Below are 12,423 nucleotides of genomic sequence, written 5' to 3' on the forward strand. Positions count from 1 at the left end.
TTTTTCAGCATGCTCTTAACGTATACAAAACTTACCCATAACGTATTCGATGTGTGCCGGCGTTTTAGCCCAATTTTGCATACGTCAGGCATACTTTGGCTAAATCGTCAAGGTGTGATAGGGCCTTAAGCCTGGTGTTGGCTCAGTGGTTATGGTGGTGGCTTGGGATCCTCGGGTCCTGAGTTCAAGCCCTGTCGGCCACTGAATTAATACACCAGGGGGTTGACTCAGCCTGTCATCCTTCCGAGGTCTGCAAAATGAGTACCAGTTCCAGTGTGTGTACTGGTAGAGGGGCACTGCATCAGCGACACAGTCGTGCTTCAAGAAATGATAGCTTCCCCGGCAGCTAAGCTGCCAAACGACCACCACCACCACATCTTCTATGGTTGCTCACAACTGCAGTCGATCATGTGGTATATCTGTTAAAATGACTTTTTAAAGTATTTGAATAAGAGCTTGATTCAATGTTGAGCAAAATGGATTTACAAGAAGTGTGTGTGTGTGTGTGTGTGTGTGTGTGTGTGTGTGTGTGTGTGTGTGTGTGTGTGTGTGTGTGTGTGTGTGTGTGTGTGTGTGTGTGTGTGTGTGTGTGTGTGTGTGTGTGTGTGTGTGTGTACATATATATATATATATATATATTCACGAGCAGGATGTGCTTACACATCGTGTAAGCATCCAAAAAGTGTTTTCTCCCCATTGTCTTGGGTCACTTACCTGCTTTTGATTTTTCATTTATTTATTTTCTTCCTTTTTTTTCATTTATTTATATTTCCATTTATGGATGTTGGCTGACGATTCTGTGATTTTTTTTTTTTCCGGTGTACTGACTTTGATGTCCATCAGCACAAAAATTTCAGCTTTCTACGTACATCACCCAGAAGGCACCGATCTTTCATATCAATCAGTGAGTCAGTGGTTATAAAGACCTTCATATGTTAATATAATATATGGTGAGATAATGGATAATGACTGAATGTATGATCATACCTGAAAGCCTCAAGTAAGAAAGGTCATCATCTCTTGGTAAAGCTGTGGATGCTTTTCCTTTATATATATATATATATATATATATATATATATATATATATATATATATATATATATATATATATATATATATATATATATATCATATGCGTGCCTTTCTTTGACAATAACATTGAACAAAAACATTCCTTGACTTCAAGTTCTGGATCTGAACATGTTGAACATTGGGTTGTGTAGTTCTTCCTTCCGGTTCATAAAACCTAAGTTTTCCGGACCACCAGATCGATCGTATCTTTCTGTTATTTTTTTCGTCCCTGTGTGGCTGTTTGTGTTTCCATCCAATTTTCCGTGTTTAACCGTACCTTATTGTGCTGTATTGTTGAATTTGTGTCCCTGTGAGTCTTTGGCCTACTCGCCAAGGCCTCAGTGAATTGGCATGCAAACTCTTTGCTCTGATACCACGTGCATCGTTCTATTCTGCTTACTTTCTCCGAAGTGTTGTCATCTCACCATCCTCAACTTCACCTTGTTCTCCCTCCATGCATAGAGAAATAAAACCCGTCTTCAATCAAACAAAATCAGAACTCATTCTGCCTGAATTCCCTTCCCTCATTCATTCTTTAGCCCTCCCTTTTCTCAATACCTCCAAATTTAATCTTAATTTAATGAATCACTTCTTACTTTAAAATCTTTGAGCAACATTTTAAAATGCTTCACTTTCCCCATTTCACCAATGGGAACAACCCACTTGTTCTTCTTCTTCATCAAGATCTATTCCTCCTCTTTTTCTTCTTCACAAGGTTTATTTCACAAACCTGTCTCACTCACAAATGTTTGGTCCATTGACCAGCACCCCATACCGACAGCACTACTTTCCTCTGTGCTTTCAACAACCATTCATTGCAACCCTCCCATGATGTCTGTCTGTATGTCAAAAATTGGGAATCGAGTGAATTCCAGTTTGTAGAGGTTGCTTGCATATGACCAACAATTGACCCTCACCTCAATTAATGGTGTCAACCCCTCTATGTCAATATCCTCCTCCTCATCATCTCATTCCCCATGTCCTCCTAACCCCACCCCTTCTCTAGCATTCCTTAACTTCACATCCCCCCTTCTGCATCCACCTCACCCCTCCTCCTCCCATATTCTCCCTCACCATACTTCCCCCCATATTTCTCCTCACCCTACCCTTTCCCATATTCCCTGTTGCCCTTCCCCCTCTCACCTTCCTTCTTGCCCCACCGACCTTCCGCTTCCACCTCCTCCCGCCCCTCTCAGCATCCCCTTCAACCCTCCTCCTCTCAGCTTCACCCTCATCATGCACCCTTCTCAGCTTCCCCCTCATCCTACGGCCACCCAGTCTCAACCCACCCCTGCACCCTCATAGCTCCCCCCCCCCATGCTGCTCCCTCCCATCTTCCCCATGCCACACCTTTCCTAACTCCCCCACCCACTTTCCACTTCCACTTTTCTGCATCCTGCCAACAGCACCTCCTCCACTTTCCATAACTGGATGGATCTCAATCATTGGAAGGCTCTGATCCAACTGGAAAGATCTCTCAATCCAGTCTGCTGATGATTAACTGGAAATAATCTGCTTAACAGAATCCTTCCTCCCACGGGACATCCCTGACTCCTTCATGTCACTACCTGGCAATTGACTGCTCCATTAAGATAGGCTTGAACTCCATCACTTTATATCAAGAACTCTATTTCTCACGGTCTGTGGATTACTCTTACACCTCTAAACCTTGAGGAGTACCATTGGCCTCTCCGCTCCAACCATTAATTTTTTTTTTTGTGTTGTACCATCCTCCTCAAGGTTGTGACTCAATTTGCATCTCTGTCTTTGCCAACATTGACCAACTTTTAATACCCAAGATACACAAGTAAGTGCAAGCCTCATTCCCACTTCAGGGCTGGTCTCCTACATCTGACACCCTTGATATTAACTCAACCTGGGAATTCTTCCAGAGAAACCTGCTCTGTTAAACACAGACCCATCACATCTCATCTTCAGTTATCATACCCTTCTCTTGCCCATGGTACACTGAATCTTGCATTGAAGCAGTCCCCATGAAAAAACCTGTCTTCTCTTCCTGGAAGGCAAATCTTACTAAAGGCAATCTCAGATCATTCCACAAAGCCTGTAACAATTATGTGTCCACTGTCAGATGAACCTGGAAACAGCATCTGGCCAACCTTAAGATTGAACTTTCAAACTTGTCTCCCTCCACTAAGACTTGGCAGTGCCTTATTAAGTCTGTCTCTGGAGTATGCTCCCCCTCCATCCCTTCCCTCACTTCACATGGCACCACAGCGACGCTACTCATGAGAAGGCTGAATGCCTCAGTTCTGTGTTTGCTTCCAAATCATGTGTCCCAAGCCCTCACTCTCTGTAGCCACACTACCAAGTTTCACCCAACTGCTCCAGGACTTTGGCTTTTCAATGAAGAAGGTGGAGAAGTTTCTGGCAACCTTTGACTGAATCTGCAACTAGACTGGACAGCATCTGCGTATGTGTCCTAAAAACCTGCTCAGCTGCTCTTGCACAACCTTGTTCTGCTATGTTCACCTGAGGTCATCTTCCATCTGCTTGGAATTCAGCCAACATCACTGCATTACATAAACAAGGTGCAAAACCCAATCCTGTTAACTACAGACCTATCAGCTAACTTCTAATCATCAACAAGGTCATTGAATCCATCATCACAGGAGATATTAAATGCTTTCTCCTCTCCAAACAGCCTGATCTCTGACCATCAGTTCAGATTTACATGAGTTAACTCTACCTTGCACGTGCTGCTTCTGCCCTTCCAACAATGATTGTAGGCCCTCAATGTCAGACATGAAATCAGGGCTATCTATTTTGACAAATTTCAAGCATGTGGTACAGGCTGACATTCCACCTTGATTTCCAAATGTTGTGCTTATGGCATCCAAGGCCAACTCCACACATGGCTTACTGACTTCATCTACTCTGGTAGCAAATGCCTGCCTCTCAGCAGAATCCTTTCATCTCTCCCTGTCAAGGCCATAGTACCCCAAGGCAGTGTTTTCAGCCTTGTTTTGCTCCTAATCTTGATAAATGATCTCTCAGATTGGAAAATTCTGTTTATCTCTTTTTTCATGACTCCAGCCCCTGGCATAACATTCCTCACCTTTCAGATAGTTATGCAGCAGCCTATTTCCTCTCTGCAGAGCTTGATAGAATCACGAGCTGGTCAAACTCTTGGAATATATTTTTCAATCCTGACATATTTCTCTCTTTCTCTTTCTCTTTCTCTTTCTCTTTTTCTTTCTCTTTTTCTCTCTCCTTCCTTACAATCCACATGAAGATGTTCAATTACTCAAAATATTGAGTGTCACAATCAGCCATGTTCTTTCTTAAGGCGCTGTCACACCTTGACGATTTAGCCAGCGTATTCCGACTTATGAAAAATTTGTCTAAAACGCTGGCACACGTCGAATACGTTATGGGTAAGTTTTGTATATGTTAAGAGCACGCTGAAAAACACTGCCATACATCGTAGTACGCTGGCTTTCATCGTTGTACTTTGCCGTTGTCCTCAAATTTTAGCATTCTTGAAATTTTACGACATATGCCAGCGTATGACTCACACGTTCTGCTACGCTGGCCAGTAGGCACGTTATGCGATCGTTGACACACGTTACTTGTAAGTTACTCATAAGTCAAAACACATCGAGGTAATGATTAGCGTACCCGAAACTTATTTATAACCTATGAGTAACGAGTTGTAGGCACGATTGTTGACACACGTCGAGGCACGTTATGCGATCGTTGACACACGTCGAGGCACGTTACTTGTAAGTTACTCATAAGTCGAAACACGTCGAGGTAATGCTTTGCATACCCAAAACTTATTTCTAACCTCTGAGTAACGTTCTTTGAACCTATGTGTAACGTACCTCCAACGCATATTGACGTATGTAGACGTATTTGATTGACGTCTTCTGGATGACGACAGAACTTACTGAACGTGTTTCGAATTTACAGCTTCCGTATAATGGCGTATTGGCAGCATTTAAAAAAAAACAAAAAAAACAATAACTTCCGATATTTGGCCACATGCCGTTACATCACATCCGATTGCCTCTTCAGTTTGCTCATGTCTTATTCTTAGTTCCTCCTCTGTGAATATTTTCTGTTTGAGGATATTGTCACGTCGACATCAAAACTTAAAAGCAAATGTCCGAATATATTATAAAATTCGTGATAGACTAAAAAACAAAAAAATAAAAATAAAAAAACAACAACAACAACTCCCGATATTTCGTCACGTGCCTTCACGGAGCCAAGGAGAAAAAAAGAAAATGTGCCTTGATGCAGAAAATAAGTTCCGGGTATGCTAAACATTACCTCGACATGTTTCGACTTATGAGTAACTTACAATTAACGTGTGTCGACGTGTGTCAACGATCGCATATCGTGCCTACAACTTACTCCCAGCGTAGCGGAACGTGTGAGCCATACGGCGAGTACGTCGTAAAATTTTCAGCATGCTTGAAATTTCACGACGTACTAGACGTACAACGACGTATGACAACGTACTTCATCGTTTTTCAGCGTGCTCTTCACTTAAACCAACTTACCCATACCGTATTTGACGTGTGCCAGAGTTTTAGACACATTTTTCAGAGGTCGGCATACGCTGGCTAAATCGTCAAGGTGTGACTGCGATGTTGTCACTTCCAATTCTCAGGTGGTTATGATTTGAATCGGCGAGTGGCAGCTTTTTAATAGGCTACACCACGTGATCGTCGGCGATACATGCAGCGCGCTCTGCATAAGTTAGACTATCGTTGGGCATAGGTTGTGAACGCCGACAACAGGCTAATCATTCATTGGTATAAGTTATCTATAAGACAACGAAACGTTCTGTGTCCGTTTCTAATATGTTACGCATACGACCAACTCGTTATGGATACGCCACAGACTTAAAAAAAAAAAACATCAAAATTTCAGTGTACGCCAACGTTTTACATACATTCTTATACGTTGCTATTGCTGGCTAAATCGTCAAGGTGTGACAGCGCCTTTAGGCAAACCTCACTTCTAAGTTGGCCTCAAAAGCCAGTTGATGACTGGGCATCCTCTATCATAGATAGTCTTTCCTTGGTACACCCAAACATTTGTCCACCTGCAAGGCCTTCATCTGCAGCTTGATGGAGTACTGCTCTCCCCTCAAGGCTGTCACCCCATTGTACATAGTCTTTCCATAGTCTACCCAAACGTTTGTCCACCTGCAAGGCCTTCATCTGTAGCTTCATGGAGTACTGCTCTCCCCTCTTGGCTGTCGCCCTTGCCTCACACCTTGATCACTTTGATGCCATGGAAAGGAAGGCCTTCAAGATCATTGGAATCTTCCATGATGAAGCTGAGTCTCTGCACCTATCACTTTCATGTAGCAGGCAGGTCAGTGGTGTCTGTCTTCTGCTACCTCCCTTCTGGTCTTGCACTTATCACTTTAACATCGCCGACAGGTTGGTGGTGTCTCTGTCTTTTCCCACCTCCTATCTGATCTGCACTTTTGGTGCTCTGCCCCTCTACCCAGGTGTCTGCAGTGTACATGTGGTCTGCCAGTAACCCACTTCTGATGAAACTCTCAAAACCCAGACACACTGCTCACATCCACTCATTTGATCCTCTCTTTTCCCACCTGGTGAACCAACTTCCACATTCTCTTCAATCTCATTTTTCCCTCCAGGGCTTCAAGACACCCATTCACCACCTGTTTGATCACTCCCATCCACAACCATAATAATTTCTACCACCCATTCACTGTCTCCAAGGTCACCTGTTTCTAAGTTTGTAAATTTTTCCTTCCTCAGGGTTTACAGCTGTATTCCTATTGTTCATCCCTGATATCCTCCTCTCACCCTCATTCCACTTCACATCCATTATTTTCCAAGTCTCCCTCTATTTTTTCCCTCAACCCTCTCTTTCTCTTGTTCTTTTTGACCTGTTATGCCCTGATCTATTGTATGTTCTCTCTCTCTCCCCTCCACGAGCCTCGACATGATGTACAAAAAGCTATATGCTATCAGTGGAGGGTTAGAAAGTGAGGTCGCATTGTCATATGCACTAACTGTGTGGATAAAACTGAAGTTGTGGACCTACGGATGTGGATCCATCCTTGAGGTTGTTTAATCCACCATTTTGAGGGGTTCTGGACTGAAAATCTTCAAACATTTGATGAAGAACAGATCCCAGCTGATGAACCGGACAGTCAGAATCGAGTCTGTCAATCAATTACAAATTGCTGAAGATTTTATTTTAAGCATTCAACTATTTCAAAGAATACCATGACAAAAAAGTTGAGTGTAAGTTTTTATGGAATTAGAGCAATTTATGACATCCTTTGAATTTTAAATTAATGCCTGAAATAGCTGTTACTGTTCAATAATTTATTATGAGCATTATGAGAAACAGCTTTATATGAAAAAAAACAATGAGTGTGTGTGTGTGTGTGTGTGTGTGTGTGTGTGTGTGTGTGTGTGTGTGTGTGTGTGTGTGTGTGTGTGTGTGTGTGTGTGTGTGTGTGTGTGTGTGTGTGTGTGTGTGTGTGTGTGTGTGTGTGTGTGTGTGTGTGTGTTATTTTTGTTTCTGCATGTTTCAGGTATATGCAATGGCCAAGCATGTGGAAGTAAGGATGGACCAAGAACATCTGAAGGAACTTCGTAGCCGGCCACGCCAAATACTCTCTCGCTTCTCTCATTGCAATTGTTGCGGGAAGAACTTGCTGCTCACCCTTACCATACTTGGTAACGATATTTCACTCTCATCGCTTATAGATATTGTTTTACACCCTCACTATTCCTTTGTGTCATCAAACTCTGTTATACTGTTATTATTTGCTTTTCACCCTGGTGACTATATTTTATGAGTAGATCAAAGGTCACGCCTAACATCTTACAATTTTGGAAAACAAGAGCACATCGAGATATTTTGTTCAAAAAAGACTCCCAAAAAATAATTACCTACTTATAAAGAAGCTTTTTTACAGTCAATAATAATTTGAATGTTCATAAATTGAAATTTAATAATTAAAAATGGGTCATATGTAAACCATTCTCGCTAATATGAAGACGTGCAATTTTGAATAGGCCTTCTTTTTGAAGCTATTGGTTCAACCGTATAACATGTGGTACAGCAATTGAAAGCCACATCCATTTGCTCATGCGACTTTACTGTACAAACAGCATGGTGAGAATAAACTCTGAGATTCCAATATCGAACTGCAATCATGAGCCGGGGTGTGTTGCAACGCTGGTGATGCAATCGACCTGATGCATGATTGATGCTCCAATAACACGATGATCCAAATGACCCACTTGCTGTGATAATATTGCAAGAACAGTGGAGAAAATTTGCCCTTGCAATCATGATCGGTCATCGTCCCTTGAAACACTCACATACACAGAGCTTGAATCAGTGCTCGTCTGTTTTACAAAAATTAGTTACTTTATTAAACTACAAACATATTACATTCCATTTCGAGAAAGCATCTGAAAATGCAAAGTCCGTCCACTTTGTATTCTGACTTCTTCTTCCGTATGCTAAACGCTACCTTTGACCTTTTGACCTTTTGACCAAATTATTCATTTGACTTCTCCATATTCTCATAACAAAGGTTTGTCGAAAATTTGATGACAAAAGCTCAAATGGTTTCAAAAAAAGAAAAAAAAAAAAGGTTATGGCCCACACAGACCCGCAGACACACAGACAGAGATGACTGCAAAACCCCATCTTCTGCTAAGCTGGTGTACTTGCATCTTCATTGGCTTCATATTTACACAGGTTATCTGGTAATGCAACATTTAGACACAAATGTAAACTAATACCTATACTCAGAAATCAAAGGAAGAACTTGGAATTCTAAACTGTGCATAGAAGTTTGCCATGTACATAGAACACAGACATGTGTATTAACATGTGCTAACACATACACGCATGCCAACACATACACACACACACACACACACACACACACATAACATTATATCAATTGAAATGTTTTGTCAACTTGCAACGGAGATACATTACCTACATATTGTGTAAATCACAGAAAGAATCTGTCAAGTTAACAACTTCCACTCCCATATGTTTCTTATCTCTCTCCTCTCCCTTCCCTCTCTCCTCTCCCTCTACTTTCCCCCTTGCCCATTGTTCTTTCTTATTTTATAAGTATCATTTTGCATATTTTTTATATTCTTTCCTGGTTTATAACTTTCAAAAAACGTGCTTAATGTTTTTCATTTTTGAATTATATTGTTTAATGTCTGCTCTTGACCTTTTTTTTTTTATCTCTGATAGTACAGCACTCTAACAGCCATTGGTTGGTTGTCTCCTCCTCCTCCTCATACTTCTTCTTCTTCTTCTATAGTTCCAGCGGTTATAATCTCCCCCCCCCCACCCCCCCCACTCCTACTCAAGAAAAAATATAGACCAATGTCGCTCTCCGATCCAAGACCTTTCTGATGAGGAAGGGATAATCCGCATCAGTAAAGCGGTTATTGCATGATTGGCTAAAAGGTATTTTGTGTGATTGGCTGACAAGTCAACCAGTACTTGGTGAACACTATTTACCAACAACAATTCTGCAGTGCTCTACTCCCAAAGAGATGTCAGTGTGTATATTGTCAGACCCCGCTATTCATGAATTCGCTATTTGCAGACCCCGCATATTCACGGGTCATAAAGTGTGACCTGCTTCGACATTCGCGTAGTCGTGTTTTTTTATTATTTATTAATTTAATTATTCTTATTGACACTTCAGGATTGATCTCCAATATCCACGTGGGAAATTGGAAATCAGCCAACATCACAGCATTACATAAATAGGTGCAAAAACAGATCCCCTTAACCACAGCCCAATTAGCTTACTTCTAATCATCAGCAAAGTCATGGAATCCATTATCGCAGTTGACATAAAATCATTCCTTTTCTACAACAGCCTCATCTCAGATCATCAATGTGGATTCAGACCTGGTCACTCCACCTTGGACACATTGCTTCTGCTCTCCCAACAATGGTGATGGCTCTCAATATCAGACATGAGATCAGGGCCATCTCTCTGGACATATCTCAAACTTTTGATACAGTCTGACATCCTACGTTGTTCTCCAAACTGTCTGCCTATGGAATCCAAAGCTAACTCCACTCTCACAGTCAATGCATGGCTCTTAATGGAGTTCTCTCATCCCCTCTTCCTGTCCAGGCTGGAGTTCCTCAAGGCAGCGTTCTGGGCCCTGTTCTTTTTCTGGTTTTCATCAATGATCTCTCCGACTCTCTGGAAAATCCTCTTTATCTCTTTGCTGATGACTCCACCTTCTGCGTACCATCTGTCATTCCTCAGATCAGCAAGCAGCAGCTTCATCCCTCTGCAAATCTGGGTAAAATCACAAACTGGTCCAACATGTGGAACATGTCTTTCAATCCGGACAAATCTCACACTCTCACTATGTCTCTCCAAAAGGACCATCTGGAAAAGCTCGCCATCTACTTTCTCAACAATTCTCTTGAAGAAGTCCTCTCAGTCAAGCTTCTGGGTCTCACTATCTGTCATGATCTTTCCTGGGAAAGCCACATTTCCAAGCTGGCCTCCGAAGCCAGGAGCCCACTGGGCATACTCCTTCGTGTAAAGTCCTTCCTTGGCACACCTGAGCTTCTGACCACATGCAAAGCTTTAGTCTGCAGCCTGATGAATAACTGCTCCCACCTTTGGGCTGGTGCTCCTGTCTCTCACCTTTCTCGGTGTCATGCTGTGGAAACCAAGGCATTTAGGATCATTGGAATCTCCTGCGATGAGGCTGAGTCTTTGGGTCTCTCACTCTCTCACCGCAGGCAGGTCAGTGGTCTTTCTTTCTTCTACTGTCTCCTCTCTGGCCTCGCCCCCCCCCCCGCTTTGTCTGAGATATGTCCCCCCCAACCCCCATATTTCCACAGGGCACTTAAGGTCCGCCAGCAACTTCCTTCTGATAAAACTTCCAAAATCAAGAATCACTGCTCCCCTTCACTCTTTCATTCCTCTGTTTTTCCCACCTTTGGAACAAACTCCTACACTCTCTTCAATCCCTTTTCTCCCTCCAGTTCTTCAAAACAGCTGTTCACCACCATCTCTTATCTTCCCCATCCAAAACCATGATCTTTTCTACCCCTGTTCCCTCTGCTACCTGCTTCCTCTGCTTCCTGCTTCCTTTTCTACCCCAAACCCACCTCCTTCAACTTACCTGCTTTCTTTCCTGAAAGTCTCTGTCGTGTAAGGACCTTAAAGTCCCTGTAGTGTCCATCTTGTTTACCCCGTGTTCCCCATCCTATCCCTCTCCCTTCCACAGATCTCCTCATGTTCTCTGTTCCACACAGTTTTTTCCTTCCCTCTCCCGCCCCTCTTCTCCCTCTCCCGTCTCCTCCTCCCCTTGTTGTACATTCTGTGTGTTAGCTCTCACACAAGCCTCGACAGTGTAAACAAAAAAATATATAAAATTAGCTGATCCTGTGCGGTTGTCAGTGCAAATGTGCAAATGGCGTACTATTTTACCTTGCCTAGCCACCATTCGATCCTGATTAGCCCCACTGGCCTCTATTTTGACGGCAAGATCAGCCCTCAGATCGGTCTGACCAGTTGCCATTTTGTCTTGCTTGGCCCAAAACACAGTCTTCAATTTGGCCTGGCCAGCTTTAAGGTAATGAAACAGAGCCATTAATTGGGCATGGCCACCTGGTGGTATCGCTCCAGCCCTGGTGCTCAGATCTGGGCTGCTCGGTGGGGTCAGGCTGCTGGGAGGTGTCTCTACTCCAGCCACAAGCCCTTCTACTTCCATTTTAATTGATGTCTCTGTGATTTCCAAAATATTACAATCCTTCTTTGGGCTATGCTCATCCTCCATCATGGTTTTTATTCATTAAAAAAAAAACAATTGTCTACTAACACTATATATTTTTAATGTGCAGAAATTGTGCTCAATTTACAATTTGGGATGTGGATTCCCCCGTCGGATGCCAACCATACAGTTGGAATAACAGCAACTACAAATATAACAACAATGACAAACTATTACTTTGGAGCAGAAAGATGGTGCCATTCGCCAGATAAAACGGACTGATATTGTTGTAGAAACCAGCCTCACTCAAACAGGAAAAGTTCTTAAGTCTTAACTGTTGATGGCAAAAGAAAAACTGGCCATGAAACCGATGAGACCATAGAAGGAAACGCAGACTGTGATGCGCCAAAGGAGAAAGGTGCATAAAGTCGAGACCTCTGTGTCGTGTCATGTTAAGAATAATTTTATATCTTCCAAGTCTTTCCAAAATGCCCTAACTTATGGCTGATCTGATTACCTTTCTCACACCTGTATTGGGAATGCAAATGGCTTCTAATTTATTCAGGTTCAGCTTGGAACTTTTCACAG

The 12,423-nt window shown here is 42.5% G+C and overlaps 1 protein-coding gene across 2 annotated transcripts in view; it reads left to right on the forward strand.

The window, feature by feature from the left end:
- The first annotated feature begins 761 nt into the window (after positions 1 to 761).
- The window catches only part of SLC1A2 (solute carrier family 1 member 2), a 76,266-nt gene continuing 64,604 nt past the window's right edge, over positions 762 to 12,423 (forward strand). For both annotated transcript variants that reach the window (XM_085883390.1, XM_085883391.1), the window contains exons 1-2: positions 762 to 904; positions 7,632 to 7,776. In XM_085883390.1, the coding sequence (XP_085739516.1) occupies positions 782 to 904; positions 7,632 to 7,776 (268 nt within the window). In that variant the 5' untranslated portion in view covers positions 762 to 781. The remainder of the gene's footprint in view (positions 905 to 7,631; positions 7,777 to 12,423) is intronic.

This window comes from Eptatretus burgeri, chromosome 5 (genome assembly GCF_056783735.1).
Source record: "Eptatretus burgeri isolate ZD-2024b chromosome 5, Ebu_testis_v1, whole genome shotgun sequence".
Classification (NCBI taxonomy): Eukaryota; Metazoa; Chordata; class Myxini; order Myxiniformes; family Myxinidae; genus Eptatretus; species Eptatretus burgeri.